General features: G+C 38.2%; 1 protein-coding gene across 1 annotated transcript in view; it reads right to left on the minus strand.

The window, feature by feature from the left end:
* The window catches only part of ELAPOR2 (endosome-lysosome associated apoptosis and autophagy regulator family member 2), a 174653-nt gene extending 150886 nt beyond the window's left edge, over positions 1 to 23767 (minus strand). The window contains exon 1 of the mRNA XM_004381480.1: positions 23579 to 23767. Coding sequence (XP_004381537.1) covers positions 23579 to 23767 — 189 coding nt within the window. The remainder of the gene's footprint in view (positions 1 to 23578) is intronic.
* Between the last annotated feature and the right edge of the window lie 53 nt (positions 23768 to 23820).

The following is a 23820-nucleotide window of genomic DNA, read 5'->3' on the forward strand; positions in this document are numbered from 1 at the left end:
ATTTAAAAAATACAAAATAATTAGATTTTTTTAGTAAAAATGACAAAGATTATGAATGAAAGTATATGAGCAAATAAGACAAGAAACGGACATTCAAATATTGCTGAAAGAAATGTAAATCAATAAAACATTTCTGTAGGGAAATTTGGCAGTATGTATCAAAACCTTTAAAAGTGTATATTTTTGATATATTCTTTGACTCAGAAATTCTATTCCTACGATATTATCCTTAGAAAATAATTGAGCAATATTTTATACAAAGAGATGCTCAATGCAGCATTATTTAAAATAAGAGTCAAAAGCTAAACTGTGATCCATAGAGATTGGTAAAATAAATTCTGATTATAACCCTAAGATGAAATACTATGTAATCATTAAAAATTATGATTTCAAGAATGCTGATACACATCAGAAAATGATCAAAAATGTTAGATGGTAACTAGTGTTAATGTAATCCCAATTGTTCTCATTTAAGAAATATGTTTGTGTACACTGATGTGTGTTTTTACATACATATATACGAAAAGAAAAATATAAACTGAAAGGACCTACACCAAAATGTAAATTGTAGTTATTCATATTTCTGTATTTTCTAAATATTCTATACCACTTTTGTTATAAGAACACTATTATTTAATAAAAGTAAACATCTAATCATCATACTCCTTTTTAAAGTTTACCAAATTGTCTCAACCACTTGATCCTCTAAGAGACTACTTCCTCTACCTGTGGATTCTGGGTATGTTAGTGGCCAAGCTCCATACCAGGCATCCGTCAAGTTATCATTAAGGATGTGTAAGCTCCCCAAAGAGTTTGATTTACTGACTCTGGAAACGTTTTAAGTGAGTCTGGCTCTCTCTTCATTACACAGTATTAACAGCTAACACTAATAGGGTACTTACTATCGGCTACTCTAAAGAGTTCACGTTTATTAATATGTTGAATCCTCACAACAACTCTAGAAGATAGGTATGTTATTATCATCATTCTAGCACAAAGAAATAAACTGACTTGCTCAAGATTACCAGCCAGTAAGTGGTAAGAGTTGAGATTTAAACCCATCAGACTGGCTCCAGAGTCCTACACTCGCAACTGCTTCAGCTATTATGCTCTACTTCCTCTCAAAGAATCCATGTTTTTTGTAGAAAACTAGAAATTGAGGTAAGTGTATAAGTGTGTGAGCCACCAAGCAATAACCACTGTTGGCACACTTTTCAAAGTAGATACATCTATATGCCTACACTAATGTTTTCATGACGTGTTTTATAATCTGCTTACCATACTGTAAATCTCCATGTGAATAAATACACTGCTATATCATCACATTTAATAGCTCTATGGTTTCCCATTTAATAGAGGAAACAATTGATTTAACCAGTCACCTATTGGAAATTTGGGTTGTCTATAAATAACACTGAGATGTACAACCTTAAACGTACACAATTGTTCAGCTGCCAATTTACTTAGGATAATTATAGAACTAGACATAGCCTGCGTGGTAAAAATATTTATTTTAAAGCTATGGACACATATTCACCCAAAACCAAACAAATCCACTTTCATCAAGTGGTCTCAGACTCACAGCGACCCTATAGGACAGAGTAGAACTGCTCACAGGGTTTCAAGGCTGCAAATCTTTATAGAAGCAGACTGCCACATCCTTCTCCCGCAGAGCAGCTGGTGGGTTCAAACTGCCAACCTTTCAGTTAGCAGCTGAGCGCTTAACCACTGCACCACCAGGGCTCCTTGGGCATATATTACCTGCTTCTAGGTACTTACGGAAGTACCTCCACTTATCATATTTCTTTTTCAGCATGTTCCTAGTCTCAGAACATATTCTATCTTAGGAACCTGAGGATCATTTTCTTCTCCACTCCCACCCTTTCAACAAACATACACTCTTAAGGGGGAAAAACTGTACCGGGATTTTGAGGGATTCTTTAAATGTACAGATTAAATTGGGGAGCACAGACATCTTTACAATGTTGAACCTTTCTGTCTACGAGGCATGTACATATGATATATGTCTATTCAGGAATAATTCTTCTTATAAAACATCCCTTTTAAGACAGCATCATAGCAAGGTCTCAGCAGTTGAAGTCAGGCCAAAAGGTCAGCAAATAAACTGAGAAGGATTAAAATGAAAAGCAAATTCCACACAGGCCTGCCTCATATCACCAACTTCTGAGTCTTTTCCTTCAGAAAAATCATAGGAAAACAGTCATGATGTAATTTACTGCTGACATTATGAGTCCTCCTTATTCTAGGGCATCCTATAACCCAGGGCAGAATTATAGAAAGTTAGACCTTCTAAGGCCCTAAAACCTTGCCTTGAGGAATATTAAGTTTCTCGTGCCAACCACAATTGATTTAGAAGACTATATGAAATTACAGAAATCACCTGTTGGCAAAATTGCAAGGAGGGTGGGGGATGAAGCAAATAAAAATGGTATAGGCCAGGCTCACCAAGCCTTCTTGTTGATTATCTGTAGACAGTATTCATCCTCTAAAAACTATCCAGTTATAGCTCTCTGCCCAGTGTGACCATACTGGACACCAAACATTCCCATTCAGTAAAAAGTATAAAGATAGCCAGCAAGCAGCAGAGATATAATCCGTTTCCCTAACAATATAAAAGTAGAAGAAATAAAGGTCATAAAATGTCAGGTTTGAAAAGGACCTTACAGATGATCTAAACCAATCTCTTTTCCAAATGAAAATACTCAGTCTGAGAGAAAGCAAGTCATTCAAGGTCATACCTAATTAAAAAGAAAAGTCCTGTAATGGGGTCTCTCCTAGGCCAATACTCATCCCACCACATTCTGGCAGACATGTATTCAGTTGAACATTACCTCATTATCAATTCATTCCCATCCCTCAAAAAAGAGCAATAAAAACAAAGCTTTTGCTCTAAATAATTAGACTGTATGCTTTTTAAGCTATTAAAAAGATGCTGACTTTGTACACAATATTTAAGAAACATTAAACTTCTAACTATATAAATAATCCTAATAAATTAAAAATATTTAGTTTTAAGTAAAATTAATCATTTTTGAGCAAAATCATAACAAATCCTCAACACTCCTAACCTATGAATGTTAGATCTATATTGTTATGTTTTTCAGGAAGCTAATTAATTCACTGGGGAAAAAAAAAAGGCATTGGAAATTTTTGTATAATAGAGCAGAAATAAAGGTATACATTTCTGGCAAGCCAGGCTAGAAAAAAGAGGAAGCAGCAGCTGGCACAAAGAAAAACTTTAAACAAACATGTTCTCCTGTTGTATTTGCTTGAATAAACCAGTCTACCAAAACATACAATTAAGACCTACGCCTATATCTGCTTCCATATGCTCTTTGTATTTCCATCAGTAAAGTCACTGAGAAAGCACTAAGAAAAAGATGCTTTTCCAGAGTCTCTGTACATGAGGAAGTAAAGCGGAGAAGCTTGAAGGGTTGTGATTTCATGAATGCAGGGAAGTATCAAATTCAGCTTTCACTGAGCCATGATCACAGATGAGGTAGACTGTGGAGCCAGGACAGGAATTCACTGCAACAAACGGTCTCCTTAAATATGGTTAGTATTTGAACTACTGCCAAATTTAATTTATGGAGAAAAAAACAAAAATATTTTTGCTGCTATTCTACACTAGAGAAGATGAATTAGGTTTTTTCTTTAGAGTTTTTTTTTTTTATATTAAAGTTTAAAAATATGAAAACATTTCAAAAATTATTTAAACAAACTATATGAAGTTTTTTCAGCAACCACGAAGGAATCTGAACCCTCGATCTTCTGGTCGGAAGTCAGGCACCTTATCCATTAGTCCACAAGTCAGAACCGACTCAACAGCCCCTAACAACAACACATGAAGGTAAAAAATCAAGGCTCTTTCCAAGAGATTTGTCAAGGCTCTTTCCAAGAGATTTAGCCGCCAGTGTAAGGCACTGCCAGTTAGGTTTCTAAACCACAAAGTACTTAGAAAGATATCCAGATGAGGATCCCATTTCACAATGATTTTCACTACAAATTATCTGTTCATTTTAAGCAGTGTATTCTTCCTTAAGACCATAAGCCAACAAAAATATTTTCTATACCACAATTACATTTACATTTCTCCCTTGCTGCATTTAAGAACTTAGAGCTAATGAGCTCATGTGCTGACAACTATAATCATTAGTTACGGTCTTTATTTTAACAGTTTCTAAATAAAATCCATTTCAGTCACAAAACTGTTTCCTGAGGATACATTCTAATGGCCTACATTTCAACTAAAAACGGATACAGGGAAAGAAGCAACTCTTTAGAGAGAACGGAATGGCCAAGAATTTGCTGGGAACACTTCCTTGGGTCATATACCTGGATATACAAATATGAGCCAATTGTTATGGTACTTTTCTTGCTGTAACAAAAAAAAAATTCTTATCAGAAACCACTTAATTTATCTCTGTAACGAGGGTGATACAGTGTGGCTTGAGACCTTTATTTAGAACAAGGCTGTACTGCCATCCTGATAAGACCAGGGAGATCTTACAAGTATTTCAAGTGCTTTTTAAAGGTTTTCCCAGGGGAGGCACTTTGATGTAGCTCTTCTTCTGAAGGCAAAGTTTCCATCTACTAGCTTACTTGTTCTACTATTTTAGACATGAGACTAAATGAGAAGTCTAAGAAAAACCTGCACTGTGTTCAGAAAAAGTATTAAGAAATCATTTCTCTAACTCATTGTTTCTTTTCCAAAAAGCAGTTCACTGAAGGTCCAATTCAGCAAGTGTTCATTTTACATCAGCAAACCCACCGCCTACTCCCGTGTTTAATTTAAAGAAGTCCAGCACGTCCTACTACCCACTGCCGTCGAGTCAATTCTGACTCATAGCAACCCTACAGGACAGAGAAGAACTGCCCCATAGAGTTTCCCAGGAGCACCTCGTAGATTCAAACTGCCGACCCGTTGGTTAGCAGCTGTAGCTCTTAACCCCTAAGCCACCAGGGTTTCCGCACATCCTACTAGATGTCTTTTAAGGAATTGTAAATGTGCTTTTGGAACTAGGTGGAAAACTAAGCATTAGAAGTTGGGTTTAGGAGTCATTTAAGCAAAGGTTGTAGGTAAGATAAGCAGCTGTATGAAAAATGTTTACAAAGGGTGGATAGGTGGAATTGCAGGTGATTTTCATCGTTTTGACTTGTTCCAATTACTCAAGTTGTTTACTTTGAGTATGTGTTATTTCTATGTACATAAAAATAAGAATGAAAGAATATATGGATAAGATCACTCAGAAAACATGTAAAATGCAAAGCAAAGAAGATCAAATGGGATAACCAACATTTTAAAAGAGGGAACAGGAGAGTCAGCAAAAGAAATAGGAATATAACATTGAACGATACAAGATAACAGTGTCTCAGAAAGCAACAGAAGAGCAGCCTGGAAACAGAGTTAAGCGCTGCAGACAGCTGGAGTAGGATGAAGATTAAGAAACCACTGGTAATCAGGAGATGATTACTAGCCATAACAAGAGATTTAGGAAAATGACTGGGAGAAAAGCCAGACAACAGTGAGTTGAAAAGAGCATACAGAATTGAGAAAATAAAGGTAAAGAGTCTAGTTTTGAGGGGAAAGTCATTAAAACTTACAGCTGAAAGAAAGGTCAGGTTAAGGACTGGCCTGCATCTATTTGTGTCCATTATAGAGAATGCACAATGTACTACAATGAAGCAAGTCACATTCATTCTCCTTGCCCAGTCAAGGTCATTACTAACTGCAACAGAAGACAGACTCTAAGAAGAGATAAAATTAGATGGGAGTCTTCGGCCAGTCTCACAATCATAGTTCATACTATGTAATACATTTTGTCTTCCCTAGAGACTTTTAAATTTTTTAATCTTTTTTTGGCTGGATATAGATATCTTCAAAATCTGCAAAACTACCATTATTCTAAAAGAATTCTTACCTTGCTTTAAATACCAATATGCTAGTCAACCAAAAACCCCTCATCTCCCACAAATATATATATATGACTTATACAAATATAATTTCAATTACTAACGACTATATTTAATTCTTTCTCATGGAACACAAAGTCAACTCTCATCCAGAGAGTATGCAAATGGTCATTACCACCAACTACACAAAGTCCTCATTTTAGCATATGAATGAGTAGTTAAAGATCCACCTTTCTCAATTGTACCCTGAGAGACATACATTCATTAATTGATACTTAGATGACCTATAAGCAGTCAGGAAGGCAAGTGGAAGTAGTTCCAATAACAGGCATATCAAACTGACTAACTTAATGATGAGCTCTTCAAAAATCAAGATTTGTCTTGTACAGCACTAAGTCCTGAGTGAAGCAGAAAACTAAATTACTCCCCAGAATACCTCAGAAAGCCAAGAGTCCTTTAATGCTTACATTTGCATTTGAGACTGCTGCTGAACTTTATAAACAACCTATTTGGAGTACGCACTAATTAGTTCTTCATGTTCACAGATTACATCATCATACTGTAGTTTAAGTATATCAAGTACTATGATTAGAACCATATTATATTAAAAATAGACAGGTAAATGAATAAACAAATTGTGATATTGCCATACAATGGAATGCTAGTCAGCAATAAAAAGGAACAAACTATTGAGACACACGACATGAATGAACCTCAAAATCATTATGCTGAGTGAAAGAAGCCAGGAAAAAAAAAAAGAGTATATGCCATATGATTGTATACAGAGGAAGACATGGACTACATTGGGGAAGCAGGAACTTTTGGTACTGTGGGAAATGTGTGCTATCTTGATTATCACAGTTTCATGAGTGCACACATATGTCAAAACCGATCAAATTGTACACTTCAAACACAGGGAATTTGAATTATAAAGTTTAAAAAAAAAGACTATAAGGCAATGGTTTAACCTTCCCATAAAAAAATCTGAATAACACACTTTAAGGCAGTATCATTCACATATGAGCAATGAATGGACTAATAACAAATGACTGCTATTAAATGGTTAATATGTGTAAAACAAGGCCTGGCCTATAAAGAATGATATGTATGTCTTTAAAAAAGAGAGAGGGATAAGAAAGAGAACAAAAAAATTAGAATAGTTTTGAAAAAAATGACAGGACCATCATCCATCAATTTTTTTTTATAATTTTATCTATTTTGTTGTTGTTGAGAATATACACAGTAAAACATACACCAATTCAACAGTTTCTATGCACAATTTAGTGACATTGATTACATTCTTCAAGTTGTGCAACCATTCTCACCCCACCTTTTCAGAGTTGTTCCTCCCTCATTAACATAAACTCACTGCCCTCTAATCTTTGGAGATGCAGTTGTCATGTAGATAGTTCTTAAAAGAGCATAATGCTCAAGGCAGACTTTTTTTTAACTAGTTAAGCTAAAGTATTATTGTTTGGTTTTAAGAAGACTTCAGGGGATATTTCTGGTTTAAGGTTTAAAGATTATCTCAGGGCAATAGTTTCAGGGGTTCATCCAGACTTTATGGCTCCAGGATGTCTGGAGTCCATGGAAATTTGAAATTCTGTTCTGCATTTCCCTCCTTTTGATCAGGATTCATTCATGGAATTTGTGATCAAAATGTTCAGTAATGGTAGCCAGACACCATCCAGTTCTTCTGGTCTCATGGCAAAGGAGGCAACTGTTCATGGAGGCATATTCCATATCCTCCTCCTATTCCTGACTCTCCTTCTTACTCTGTTGTTCCAGGAGAACAGGGACTAATCGTTGTGCCTTGAATGGCTGCTTGCAAGCTTTTAAGACCTCAGATACTACAAATCCAACCAGGAGGTAGAAAAGAAGCACTAAATAGGCTACTGGGCCAATTAACTAGGATGTCCCATGAAACCATGACACTGAACTTCCAAACCAAGAAACCAAATCCCATGAGGTTTTTGGTTGTACATAAGCAGCCTCAGCAGCTTTTTTTTTTTTTTTTTTTTGGTTGTTGTAAGTATATCTGTCACACTTCTGCCAATTTAACTTTTTACAGGTATACAACTTATTGACAGCAATTATAATAATCATCTGTGAATTTACTTTGTTATATACTGTTTTTTCAATAACAAAAAAGACCTTGGCCTTTTTTTTTTTTTTTAAGTCTTAAAGGCTTCTGGGTTAAGATGACATGACTAACACCTTCACTCCCACTTACCTCTTGGTCTCCATCTTTTATTTCCAGAACTACACAGGTAAAGGCAGAGGCAGAAAATACCATAGGTCCAGTGCCTATCCCATGCTGCTCACCATGGAAGAACCACACATTGCTCTGCTTCATTAAATTCTGATCAAGACTCTAGCAGAGACAGAATGAGAGCTGAATGTGTTTGACTAATGGGGGAAAACTGTAGATAGCTGCCCTGCGCACTTAATAAGATACATCGTCTGTAAGAATCAGTTGTAGGGAGCTGTGTATATGCCAGTTCATTGTAGGCAAAGTAGGAGACAATGGGGTTCAGTAGAAAGTGAAGTGTGTCTGGAGACAGATATACCCCACTTTATGGTTCACTAGCTTTGTCATCTTTTGTTAGGTATTAATTGTCCTTGAGCTTCATTTCCTCATTTCTAAAAGCAGAGATACAGATCGCTGTGAGAATTACTGTTAATGTAAGTATTTCACATGTTTAACTGCTTAATAAATGGTACTTGTTATTAAGAAAATGAAGATAAGTAACTGACAAAAATATTAGAATTAACAAGACAGCTCTGTAAGAGACTAGGTATACAATTAATTTCCAAAAGCCAAAGACTTTTCAACATATCAGGGAAAAATTGATTAAAAGATAAGTATGGTGGGGGAAAACTGCTATGTAACATAAAATACTAAGGAATACAAAGACTGTGTCGAGAAATACACAATGCCTAAAAAAATGCTCAAGCAGACTATGTTTTTAAATGTAAAGATAATATAAAGAAAAAAAGGATTTAACGGAATCCAGGAGAAAATTCCAGTGAGATTTTTAAGAAACTTTTCAAAATTATTCTGAAGTTCAACTGGAAGACTAAATGAATGATAACACCTGAAAAATCTTTGAAAGAAAGAAAAATGAGAAGTATTATATAAGACCATATTTTAAAACTGTCTGTGAAGTCTTGGTATTAAAAAAAAAAAATCAATAGATCATTTTAAAAAGTCAATAGTACAGAATGAATAGCCCAAAATAGGACAAAAAAATAAGTGTTTCTGCATATATATATTACATATATGATGCGTAAATAGTGTATATATATATATATATATCTTCATACACAGTACACAGTATAGAAAACAAATCAATGGAGAAAGGATGAATTATGGATTGTTCAAAATACTATTTGTGAAAACTGTCTATTCTGAGACTTACCTTGCAATAAGCATTGATTAAAATTCTAGATGAGTCAAAATATGGGACTAAGTTCAGAACACATTTTTAAATGAAAAAAAAAGTAGATTACCAAACTGCATGTGCAGAATATTACCATTTTGTAAACATCTGAATATTCATAATGAAATATATGCAGAGGACATTTTATATGTGTGATAGAGGCACTACAGCATGATGGTTAAGAGTGTGGGCTCTGGGCCAAGCAGCATGAGCTCACAAGTAACTTAATCCACCGGAAAATATTAGGACTAAGCACATTAAGAGTTTTAAAAAACCAAAACCCCACTGCCATGAAGTCGATTCGATTCTAACTCACAGAGACTCTACACGACAGAGCAGATCTGCCCCGTACAGTTTCCAAGGCCATAAATCTTTATGGAAGAGGACTACCATATCTTTCTCCTGTGGAGCGGCCTACCATATCTTTCTCCTGTGGAGCGGCCGGTAGGTTCAAATTGCTGACCTTTTGGTTAGCAGCTGAGCACTTAGTTAATACACGAAATGCACTTAAAATTGTACCTGGTTATCGTTCTTATTGTTATTTATTACTCCTATCACAAATGCCGAAATGTTAAAAGTAGTATGTGTATTTGGTGGAATTATGAGGGTTTTTAGTGCTTCATTTTTCTAGAATGTACATGTATTGCTTTTAAATTTTAAAAGTGACAAATGTAAAAAATTAAACCACAAAAAATAATATTAAATACTTGTCTACTGTTTAGATGGGAAAGCACTTTTCTAGCATAACATGCTCAGATGTAACAAGCAACTGTTATTTTGGTTCAAGTTATATCCTTACATGCATTATTGATATGCCCAAGAATTATATAATAGAAGTCTACATAAATTTACATTCCAAATAGTGGCTTCTTCCAGCTCTCAATTTTTAGGATATTAAACACAAAAGGGCATTGTTTTGTTTTATATCAACACACAGCCATCTTAAACTGCAAAGTCCAAAAACCAAAATCAAACCCTTTGCCCTCCAGTCGATTTTGACTCATAGCAACCCTACAGGGCAGAACAGAAGGGCCCTATAGGGTTTCTAAGGCTGGAATCTTTACGGAAACAGACTGCCACATTTTTCTCCCGAGGACCAGCTGATGGGTTCAAACTGCCGACCTTTCAGTTAGCAGCCAAGAGCTTAACGACTGCGCCACCAGGGCTCCTCTAAAGTGCAAAGTATAAAAGATTAAGAGAGTGTGTGCTGAGACTAAAGCACCAAGGATAAAAATTTATCTTCTCACCTGTTAACAGCAGGAATGTATACAGCCTTGAGCAGTCATTGAAAACCAAAAAAAAACCAAACCCATCACCCTCAAGTCAATTCTGACTCATAACAACCCCACAGGACAGAGCGGAACTGCCCGCATAGGGTTTCCAAGGAGTTGCTGGTGGATTCAAACAGTCGGCCTTTTGGTTAGCAACTGAGCTCTTAACCACTGTATCACCAGAGCAGTCACTGAACTGCCCTTCAAATCCACCATTATAATATAGGCACAGTGCTGTTAACAGGAACTCATTGTTCCTATAGATGCAACCCATACCAGCAATCCACCCAAAGCAGGAGCCCTGCAAGTTTCAGAGTACAAAAAAGAACCTCATGGCTCTACAGATATAAAACACCTTCTTAGAAAAGCTGCCTTCCTCTGTCTACTCCACACTAATCCCAATCCTGTCCTCTAAATGAGTATATATCTAATTCCTCTTATAAATAACTGCACCTATTATTCTGAACCTCAATATCATGTCCCCCTTAAATCTTCTCCAAGCTAAAAATCTCCAATTCCTCTGATCAGTCCTCATGTGACATAATTTCCAAATGATTCATCTTCCTAATTGTACCTCAAGCCATCTCCCTATGTCAAATATAGCACCTAAGTTGAATTACTGACCTAAGTTAAATGTCTACCTTTCAGGAGCCAAGCACTGTGGTCATATTAATAGGATCTAAGATTCCTACCATTGCTTTTAGCACCCACATGACATTTGTGGCTCAAATGTACTTTTAAGCAAGATCTCCCCATCTATGCTTAAACACTTAATTTTCAGAACCAAAAAGAACAGTCTACATTTAAACTAATTGTGTGTGTTTGTATATTATTCTAGCCTTTCAAAATCAATTTCAATCCCAATTCTGCTTTCCAACTCATTAGGCATCTTTCCCAGTTTTCTGACTTTACAAAATTTGAATAAACCTTAAAGCCAAAGCCAGTTGCCATTCAATTACAACTCATGCCGGCCCCATATGTGTTGGATTAGAACTATGCTCCATAGGGTTTATAATGCTTGATTTTTTTGGAAGTACCATTATTTTTATGCAAATAATGCGCGCCTTCTACGTTTGTTTGCACAAGGTATTTTTGTAAGCATGCTACACTATTTTTTTACAGCAATACGTAAAAAAAATTGGCAGGGGGCGCTTATGAAAATACCTCATGGGGGGAGGGTGTGGTTGGCAAACAAACGTAGAAGGCGAGCGTTATTTGCCTGAAAATACAGTAGACTGCCAGGCCTTTCTTCTGAAGTGCCTCAGGGTGGATTTGAGCCTCCAACCTTTCAGTTAGCAGCCAAATGTGTTAACTATTTACAACATTCAGGGAAGAATTCTTAAAGCCAAAGAAATGGTTAAAACAGTTATAGTAAAATAGTAACAAGACAGAGACCAGATACTAAACTCAAAGGTGTTACATTGGAGACCTTCCCTAGCTTAGTATCAATTCCTTAAATTAACAACCTTAGGATGTTGTTGTTGTTGTTAGTTGCCACCAAGTTGATTCCAACTCATGGTGATCTGGTGACCCCATATGTACACAGTAGAATTGCACTCCGTAAGCTTTTCGAGGCTGTGACTTTTGGAAGCAGATCACCAGGCCTTACTTCTGAGGTGCCTCTGGGTGGGTTTGAACTGCCAACTTTTCAGTTAGTAGTCTAATGCTTAACCATTTGTACCACCCAGCAACTCCAACCTTAGGGTACATTTACTCAGATATTGAGGAATCTGCCTAACTATACCATTATATTTGATTCAAGTTATATCCTTGTATGCATTGATATGCCCAATAATTATATAACAGAAGTCTGCATAAACTTACATTCCTAATGGTCGATTCTTTCAGCCCTCAATTTCAGGATATTAAACACCAAGAAATGATGACAATTCAAATGCCTTGCTGAACATTAAGAATCACCATGTCTTGGTTTCATGGGACATCCCAGCCAGTTGGCCTAATGCCATTTTTAGTGCTTCTGTTCTACCTCCTAGTTCGTTGTGGAATGCCTGGAGTCTTAAAAGCTTGCAAGCTGCCATCCAAGGTATAACAATTGGTCTCTATTCACCTAGAGCAACAGAGGAAGGAGAGTCAGAAATCGAAGGAGGAAGTGGAATGTGTGGCTAATTGCCTCCATGAACAAATGCCTCCTCTGCCATGAGACCAGAACTGGATGGTGCCCAGCTACCATTACTGAATGTTTTGATTAAAGAGTCTACAGAATCTTCTGCAGAATCTTTGACCAAAAGTAGGAAAAAAAAATGATGAACAGAATTTCAAATTCTCATGGAATCCAGACTATCTAGAGCCATTGAGCCTAGATGAACCCCTGAAACCATTGCCTAGAGATAATCTTTAAACCTTAACTCAAAAATATCCCCTGAAGTCTTCATTAAACCAAACAACAGATTCGCTTAATTAGTAAAGAATGTCTGCCTTGAGCATCATGCTCTTTTTAAAGAATTAGCTATATGGGATTATATTGACAACAGCAACTTAAAAAGTTACACAGCAAGCTTAGGGGGCAGTGAGTTTACATTAATAGGGGAGGCACAATTCAGAAAAGGAAGGTGAGAATGGTTGCACAACTTGAAGAAGTAATCAATATCACTGAATTATACATGTAGAAATTGTTAAGCTGGTGTATGTTTAGCTGTATATATTTTCAGCAACAACAAATAAATAAAAAAGAATCGCCATGTCTATGCCATACTCAGTATTTACCAGTCTATCCCCATCAGCCTACAGCCAGCCTCTGTGGTTTCACGCTCCACTGGGGATGCCTTCTCAGTTTCATTTTCAAATGCTTCTTGTTCTGCTGGCTTCCTAAATGCTGACGCTTCCCTAAGTGCTTCCCTAAGCACTCCCCTCGGCCCACTGCTCTTGCTATATGCTCAGAACCTAAGTGACTTCATGAACACCAAGGGCTTCAATTAGCACTTATGTGCTCATGACTCCCAAACTGTCTTTCGGATTAACTCCTGTACATCCAGCTGTCTCCAGGACAGCACTGCTTGGATGTCCCTTGGGCACTTTAAACTCAGGATGTCCAATACTGAAGTCACTCTCTCTCCCTCCAGCCTCCTCCTACTCCTGCATTCTCCATCTCAATGAAAGGCAGCATCCCAATAGCCTAAGGCTGAAATCCTAGAAGTCATAATAGACTGCTACTTCTCCGTCAGAATCTGATTCCTGAAAACAGTATCTCTTTAAACAGATGTCAGTTCCCTCTCCCTCCAATCTCACTACCATTTGCTTAGCTCTGGTTTTTTTCTTTTTTTTTCCTTCTCCCTGTGGGAAAGTCAAGTTTCCTAACTGATCTTCCTGCCTCCAGTATGATCCACCTTTTATCATCCTCCACTCACAGACAGAATCATTTCTTCTAATCTGATGTCAATGACTTCATAGCTTTCCTCAAAAGATCCTGAGTCTCTACCTTCCTCATAATCTAGTCATCTCCTACCACTCCCACATACAGAGGCTTCACTCTAGCCCTTGGAATGGTCATATTATTTCATTTGTCTGTGCTGTTGCACACACTCTTTCTTTGACTGAGATATGTTGACTTCTATGAATCCTATAAAGCACTTCTAGAAACCTTCCAGATTCAGCTCAAACATCACTTCCCCTGAGACCAGGACTCCATAGTCTGATCTACTTGCCCCTTCTATGTGCTTCTATATAACCCTGTGCATGTCTCTATCACAAGACTTAACCCATCTGTACTATAATCACAGATTTACATATTCATTTCTCTATTCTAGAAATACATGATAGAAACTCATTAAATGCTAGATGAACAAATAAATATATGAATGGCCACTGAAAAAGAAGTAACAGTGAATGAAGCAGCACTGTCCTGAAATTTCAGAATCATACCCTTAAAACAAAAAATGTCAACCCAAGCCCAAGAATTCTTGAGTCAATTTGCAGTTACTTTAATATTTTTCTCAGTGAAACACACGAATAGACTTCATATATTGTAGGACTTTAATAAGGTACTCTGTACCAAACGTAAGTTCTTTTTTTCTTTTTTTTTTTAACTAAAATTTAGTTCATTTTGATTAAGAAAGAAAGAAATTTCATTTATGTTTTTTGGTCTAAACAAATCATTGCTTTCTCTGAGTATAATATTAGCTCAAAAGACAGAAGAAAAAATCTAGGGAAATATATTTTCAATATATTTGATATATTATCCTTCCTATATTGAAAGCTCATACAGATAACAAAAAGAAATTTATCCTAAAAAATAAAAACACCTACATAGAAAATGCAGAAAAGCTAAAATGCAAAAAGCTGTGACATGAGAAATATTAATCATCATTAGTTATCAAATACTGTAAATTACAATGAGATGCATTTTCCACCATCAAATTAGTAATGATAAATAAACAACAATTTTCAATGTTGGCCAGGGTATAGTTCATATCCTTCAACCTAAGATTTCTGTTGCAAGTAATCTATCTTGAGGAAATAATTAGAAGTACAGACAATGTGTTAGGCACTGTTTGAGGTGCTAAGCATATAGTTTTAAAAAAAAGAAAAAAGAAAAAATATTGTTTTTATGGAGCTTACAATACATTAGAGTCATACAAACAAAGTAAACGACTAAAATACATACTATGACAGATGATGGAAAGTACTGTGGAAAAAAATAAAAGCATGAAACGGGGATAAAGAAGAGGGAGTTGCCATTTTAAGCAGGTGATTAGGGAAGGCCTTGCTGAAAAGATGACAGTTGGGTAGAAACCTGAAGGACATAAGGAAGAAAGTTACCCAAGTATCTGAGGGCAGAAATGTTCTACGAAGAGAGAAGGGTCATGCAGAGAGCCTGAGGAAGGAGCTTACATAACATACTCTATAAAGAACAAGAAGAGTGTTCAACCAGGATGGCCGAAGCAGAATAAAAAAATAGGAGAGTGGTCAAGAATGTCATCAGAAGTTTAATGGGGGCGGGATCATATTGGGCCTTGTAAGCTACCATCATAGATTCGGTTTTCATTCCAGTAAGGCCTCAGAAGGGTTCTAAGCAGAAAAAAAGTAGTTTTTGACTTATGTTTTAAATATGACCTCTCTAACTGAGCTACTAATTTAACCTTCTAAGATCAAACTAAAAGAGATCAAGATGGGAATTTATAGCAATAGTCCAACAAGATAGAATGGTGGCATGTCCCAGAGTGGTGCAGATGGAGAGACAAACAAGTCTGACTCCAGCTATTTTGACAGAGAGAAAAGAGGGTATGGGAGTAAAAGAAGAATTAGCGGAGACTCCACTTGTCTATGCCAAGAAATTTGGAAGACAGCTTCCTGGCCAACTGACTAGAAGAGATCCATATTTAAGCCTATTCCAAAGAAAGGTGATCCAAAAGAATGCAGAAATTATCAAACAATAATATAATTAATATCACACACAAGTAAAATTTTGCTGAAGATCATTCAAAAATGGCTGCAGCAGTATATCAACAGGGTACTGCCAGAAATTCAAGCCGGATTCAGAAGAGGACGTGGAACGAGGGATATTATTGCTGATGTCAGATGGATCCTGGCTGAAAGCAGAAAATACCAGAAAGATGTTTACCTGTGTTTTATTGGCTATGCAAAGGCATTTGACTGTGTGGATCATAACAAATTATGGATAACAATGTGAAAAATGGGAATTGCAGAACACTTAATTGTGCTCGTGAGGAGCACGTACATAGATCAAGAGGCAGTCGTTCGAATACAGCAAGGAGATACTGCGTGGTTTAATGTCAGGTAAGGTGTGCGTCAGGGTTGCATCCTTTCACCATACTTATTCAATCTGTATGCTGAGCAAATAATCCAAGAAGCTGGACTATGTGAATAAGAATGGGGCATCAGGATTGGAGGAAGACTCATTAACAACCTGCATTATGCAGACAACAACCTTGCCTGCTGAAAGTGAAGAGGACTTGAAGCACTTACTGATGAAGATCAAAGACTTCAGTATGGATTACACCTCAATATAAAGAAAACAAAAATCCTCACAACTGGACCAATAAACAACATCATGAGAAATGGAGAAAATACTGAAGTTGTAAAGGACTTCATTTTACTTGGATCCACAATCAACACCCATGGAAGCAGGGGTCAAGAAATCAAATGACACATTACATTGGGCAAATCTGCTGCAAAAGACCTCTTTACGGTGTTAAAAAGCAAAGATTTCATCTTGGAGACTAAGGTGCACCTGACCCAAGCCATGGTGTTTTCAACTGCCTCATATGCATGCGAAAGCTGGACAATGAATAAGGAAGACGGAAGCAGAATTGACACTTTTGAATTACTGTTTTGGCGAAGAACACTGAATATACCATGGGCTGCTAAAAGAAAGAACAAATCTGTCTTGGAAGAAATACAGCCACAATGCTCCTTAGCAGCAAGGATGGCCAGACTTCATCTCACATATTGTGGACATGTTATCAGGAAGGATCAGTCCCTGGAGAAGGACATCATACTTGGTAAAGTAGAGGGTCAGCAAAAAAGAGGAAGACCCTCAGCTAGATGGAATGACACAGTGACTGCAACAATGGGCTCAAGCATTACAACAATTGTGAGGATGGTAGAGGACCGGGCAGTGTTTCATTCTGTTGTACATGGGGTCGCTGAGTTGGAATCAACTCGATGGCAGCTAACAACAACCACCACCACCACCACCACAGTTTTAGGCCTGAGCAATTAGAAGGATGCGGCTGCCATCAAATTAAATGTGAAAGACTACAAAAAAGGGTAGGTTTGGAGCAAAAGTCAGGTTTGAGGTAGATATACTATCTAAGTGAAGTGGAGGCTATCCTTGTGGGAAACCCAGGGGCACAGAAGATGTAAATTTGGGAGCTGTCCACATGCAGATGTTTGTTAAAGCCAAGAGACTGAATGATATCACCAAGAGTGTGAAGACAGACAAAAGATAGGAAGGCCAAGGATTAAGCACTGGAACAACCCAATGTAAAGAAGTAAGGAATGGATGCAGACCCACAGATAGATTCTAGCTCTTACTTGCTCCCTCAGCTAGATGCCCTTGTACACCCAACCATACAGGGAGGCCCCGTGTATATGAAACATTTGTAGGAGGGCATACACGTGCCAGAGAGTGAACAATAGAAAACTAGAAATTCAAAGAAGAGAAAAGATTCTTTGTCTTTAGCAGCCCAGGAGAGGTTAAGGAAGGTTATAGGAATTGGCTTTCTGAGCCTGAGATGTTCTATTACCACCAGCCACACCCTTCACCCAAAACACTCCTACTCATCTTTTGGCCTTGGGCTAAATGTCTTCTCCATGATGAATTTTTTCCATAGCATTTATCAAAAATGCAATTTATGATGTGTGGCTGGTTTTGAATCTGCCCCAATAGATTATAAACTTCCATGAGAGCAAGGTCCATTTTTTTAACCATTTTACTGCCAGTACCTGGTACATAAGTACACAGTAAATGTGTTGAATATTGAAATATAATATATAATTTAGATTAAGAAATGGGAAAAGGAATAGACCTATCCCTGGTCTCTTCAGGGGGGAGAAAAAAGCAACCAAAATTTGACAGGTGTTTTCTGACAATAAAGAGTTATTTTAAGATCCAAGACACTGCTGAAGAATACATTCTGATAGGAAAACGTGCCACTGTATATTGTGCTCTGCTATTTCCATTCCTTATGCTAAAATATGATACTTCACAGATCTGTCAACTCTTATTTTTACATTGTAAATATTGATGGTGTGAATACTTGCTCACATTTGCCTAAAACATGAGAAATGGTTCTGAGCATAAGAACTTGAAATGGAAAATTCACCTCCACACGCATAACAGGCAAGATTAATTATGTCAACTGCTTGAAATCCAGAGGCTGAGTCCTAACTTCTTTGGTGATGGTAGAACTTTAGTTTCTCTGGCTTCTCCACCCATAGGTCATGACTTCCTGCACAAAGGATATTTCTCAACTGTTCTCTTTAAAGTCTGAAGCAGAAGACATAGCCGTTTACAAGTCTCTTGATTTATCAGAGCTTGGAAGACCCAATAGCTTACCAAATCTAGGAAGACTATATAACAAAATTCTACACTTTTATCACTCCTGTCTCACCTCCCAATTAATACTCAACACCTCCCCACTTCTCCACAGAAACCAATTTGGCATTGATCACCAATGACCTAACTGCCAAATCTAATCTTCTCTTATCAGTCCTCATCTTATTATTTATTTCTTTGGGCAATTTACACTACAACCACCCCTTTCTTCATCAGAGGCTCTTCTCCCTTTTCTCACAACTCCATACTGTGCCACTTCTCCCGAGTAACAGGGCCGGATACTTAACTGCTTACTGAACAACTCTACTCAAAGTCAAACTCTCCATAAATCAAAGTTAACCTCTCCAGAACCAACCTTGTTATCTTTTCTTCCTCACATTCCCCCTCATGGAGGTTAGAGACACTAACTTCTAATCAAACCAGAACCTTTCATTCCCTTACCACCCCCATCCATTTACCATCAATTCTATCTTCAAACATCATGCCCTTGTTTCCACCTTCATAGCTACTCCTCAGTTGAGGTTTTGTCATCCTTTATCTGGTCTATTACAATAGATTCCTAACTGGTCTCATCTCTTTCTATTCCTCGCCTCTCTAGTGTAGCCACCATATTGTTGCCAGACTAAAGCATATTTTATAACTCCTGTTATTTAAATCCTTCTACTGCTCCCCATCACCTACCAAATTAAGATCAGCTTCTTAGCATGGCATGAGGTCCCTTATGATTGGGCAGCTCCTGCCTGCCTCTCAGGTTCATCTCATGAAGCTCCTCATTGTATGTTGTACTCTAGTTATTACAAATTATAATACAACACTGTTTTGTGTGTCTGATTTTTTTTCAAGCTGCATTCTACACCCGAAATGTCTCTCCACTTCCAACCTAGTCCACACTTGTATCTGGACCCTTGTCTGTTTGGCAAATTCCTACTCATCTTTCAAGGTTCACTCACTTCCTCTATAGACCCTTTTCTGATCCTCCCAGGAGATCTGACTGTCCCTTTCTCCCTTTCTTCTCTTGTGGCACCAACTCAATTAAATGCAAATGTTTGTTTAAATATTTCTCACCCTTACCCAATTAAATCATATCATTTTATTTATAATTTTGCACCATCTGAAATTTTGCCTGAAACATAGTATAAGCTCAATAAATGTTTGTGAAATAAAAACTGTTGGCAAAAAACAAAGTCATCAATCAATAAAGATTCAGAGAGGTCAGTAGAATCGCATTACATAGGATTTTAGAGCAGTGAACTAAGAATTAAGGAGCCCTGGTGGTGCTGTGGTTAAGCGCAGGGCTGCTAACCAGAAGGTTAGCAGTTTGAACCCACCAGCCACTCCGCAGGAGAAATACGTGGTGGTCTACTTTAGCAAAGATTACAGCCTTGGAAACTCTATGGGGCAGCTCTACTCTGTTCTACAGAGTGACTTTGAGTTAGAATTGACTTTACAGCAGTGGGTTTGGAACTAAGAATTAAGCTATTTTGTGATTTAATTTACAGAATTTAAATAATGCATACAAAATCCACTTAGTTCTGTTTTTTTACTCTTGTGTACTGTACATTCTAATACCTTGCTCCAAGTCTGAATCATTTGTTGGCCTTTATCTTTTTTCCTCTGGCAGCCCCATTTAGTCCTATTACTGAACAAGTAAAAATTTCCATTCCAATTCTTGGGCAGGCCTATCCTATGAACCTCTGAGGTCTCGCTATAGACACTTTGAAATATCCATATCTAGGCCAAATACTCTAGTAATAATAAACTCTCACATTTATAGAACTTTTTTCCTTTAACTTATATTAACCTCACCTTATCCTCACAATAAAGATAGGTAGGTCATTTTTAATACTAGCATTTTACAAGTAAAAACAGATGTCAAAAAACACAGCAAACATTTACTCTTTATAAATTCGCCATACAAAAGCTGAGGAATATTTAATTCTGTGCTTTCTGATGTCTACTCCTTATTTTTTTCTTTAAACATCATTTACCAAAGTCACATGGTATTCCTGTAAATCAGCCTTGTCTATCTGGTGACACACTGACTCTACCTTTATTTTTGTCCCCCCAAACTACGGCCTTCCTGTTTGTGCTTGTGCTGGCTGATGAGATCACCAACTGAGCATTCCAAAGCAATCGTTTTCCTCCTCTTTTTGGCTCCATAATCCAATGGCTTTCACCAAAGAAGCTGTATTGTGTGAGTTTCACCCCCAGAGTCTTATCCTTGCAAAAATCTAAGTGAAACTTCTACTCACAATCCAGTCTTCCTTTTGAAGGACCTTTTTTCTGAAGTCAGACAACCATAACTAGACTACTACCAGGCCAATTTTCTGTGCCTCTCTTTTCCTTTTTGCTTTCCCCTAAAACCTAGCAAGGAAAATGAGTCTATGAAATTTACTTAAACGTGACTACTTTTATAAAAATTCTGATATATAAAAAATATCTAAGGGTAAGATTTGATCTATTGGGGGAAATGATGTTTAGAATTACCTACAGATTCCATTTTTCCATACTCTTCTTCAACATTCTCCCATATTATTGAGTTAGCTTAGACCCCTTCACTTTATTCTCACTCCCCTCCCCACCACCTGGTACTGTACCTCATATATGGCATTCACCTCCTGTTACTAAAAATGGGTAGAAAGGGATAAACTGGCAGGAGTGGACGCAGAATGGTTATGTGAACTGCGTCCTTATTCACAGAAATTTGTTCCACATTACTAAAGCCATATCTTCAAGCAAAGGGATGAGCTCAAGAGGACACCCTTCCTCATCCCCAGGACAAAAGGACCCTTACCCTCAAAGCCTGAAAAAAAAATCTGCCCTTCCAGCTTTCTACTTAAAAACAATGTCAGAGAGAGAGAGAATGATCAATTCTATAAATTAGCTCAACTGGTTAGACCAGACGTCAAGGAGCAGATTCAGCCCCTGGGAGACCACTTTGCCTCTCCAATTTCCAAAGGAACTCCTAACTCCCAATCAATTGTCTTACAACTGTTTGTCAGTCATCGGGAATAACATAAATGGATCCGTGCAGCACCATTTTTGAAAACACAACTAGCCACAGGCAGGCTCAGCAGCATCTTCCTTTATGTTTTACTTATTCTCATTTTCATAGCGAAAAACGTGAGACCTCAAGGGACTGATTTATGTGCAATTTCCAAAGCCAGTGCAACAAGGAGCTGGGATTAATTGAACACAGCCTTCCTGAACCTTCTATCTGTTTTCTCCCTGTCTCTCCTTCCAATGTTTCTGTCTTAGGTTACAGACACTTTGTTCTTTCTAGGTGTACATGTGCAGAACATGTGTCTATCTAAAAGATAAGTCTAGGCGTAATGACCAAAAACATCACCCCACCGCCACTGGCCCTTCAATCATTCCCTTCAGCCTTTCAATAATTACTAAGAATGAAATGTTACAGTAAGCTTAAGACTTTTCACTTTAGAAATATGCTCTCCATATTTGGGCTGGGAGGTTAGGGGGAAGGGGTTTAAAAATTGCCCTGTCACAGCTGTTCAACCTGTGGACGTCCAAGAAGCATCTTTCTGTGGAAACCTGGAAGAATGGATTGTTTCCAGATGATAGGTAAAGTTGGAGAACACAGGTTAAACAACTAATTATACTAATAAACCCTGAAATTAAACACAGCTGTTTGTTGAGAGCCTGCCCTGATTTCCCCAAAAACAACACTGCTGTGTGTTCACACACGTCTTTGCTCTGTTTCCCTTACTATAGGAAAGGAAGCTGAAAATTCATGGATAATGTCTAGAACGCAGATACTCTATAATTCAAGCCTAGGTAAAACTTAAAAGTCACAGACATACACAAATGAACAGGGCCTTGCCTTTCTTCTCAGAGGAGCAACTGGTTAATGTATTTTTGCTACATAAATTAAAATGACACATCACCCCGATTCACAGCAATCTTCCTAAAAACAGTAACCACTCTTCACATCTCCTCCAACATAATCACTCAAACTAGGTCAGAAATGTTGCTTCCCCCCTCTCATTGATTTTCATTAAGAGGATTCACTTTCTGGAACACTAAAGGGAAAAGATAAACACCCAATACAAGTACCAAAGATACACCCTATAAATTTTTGGCACACTAAGTTCAGTTGTCCTAAAAGCAGGAGAAAATCTCATCACCCTTGTCCTTCCTGGCTATAAATCAACAATAACCTCAAGCTATAAAATACACAGCGGCAACGCGTCGGCCAGGTGATGAAGCACCTCCCAAAAGGAGCATATTCACTCTGTCGTTTCTAATTTTTTAGATCACCAACCTGCCTCTTCCCTAAATACACACTCTTTTTTCCTTCTTAATTCATATCTATATTTGCCAGAGGGATGTCAAACGACACGCACTGGTTTAGCAAATCCCTAGGGCCTTATCAGGAAGCTGAGTGCAGGGGAGTAGGAAGAAAGGGTTTGTAGAGACGAGGGAGTGGAGAAAGGGAGGAGGAACCTGGGGGTGGGGGGAAGCGGGAAACGCTCCTGTGTCTGTATCTGGCTCTCTGGACAAGCTGTGAAGAGGGATGGTTCTCCAAATTCCACTGGCGGGGCTTCCCCTTGTCTCCTCCCCTTCCTGAAATCTCTCCCTCGGCCCCAGGTCCTCAAGCCTGGCACTCCAAAGACGGCACCAGGAAGTCCTTCAGAGCCCCCAAAACACACAAGCGCGAACAAAAAAGCATCACCCGAAGGACTGCAAAGCCACACACCCTCCCCTGCCCGGCCACCTGGGGCGGGCAACTTCACCCCTTGAAATAAACGAAAGCCCGTGTCCTCCAAAGAAGGGAAACGGTGACGGCAAACAGGAAAATAAACAGGCACCACCCCTCACCACCACCACCCCCCAACCCGCAAACTCCAGGTAAAGGACCAGGTGCGGCTCACCTCCTGGCAAGGAGAAAGTGGGCGGCTGGAGGAGGAGGGCAGGTCCCTAGCCCAGGCCGCCTGGCAGCCGGCGAGCACCCAGCAGCAGATCCAAGCGGGGCTCCGGGGGGACGAGCGCCCGCCGCGGGGAGCCCTGGCCGGCCGCCCCCGGCCCCTCCCTCGCTCCGGCCCCTGGACTAGGAACAGCATCTCCGTCCCGCTGAGGTCGGCCGGCAGCAGGAGGTCAGCCTCGCCGGGGTGGG

This window comes from Trichechus manatus, unplaced genomic scaffold (assembly GCF_000243295.1).
Source record: "Trichechus manatus latirostris isolate Lorelei unplaced genomic scaffold, TriManLat1.0 scaffold00085, whole genome shotgun sequence".
Classification (NCBI taxonomy): domain Eukaryota; kingdom Metazoa; phylum Chordata; class Mammalia; order Sirenia; family Trichechidae; genus Trichechus; species Trichechus manatus.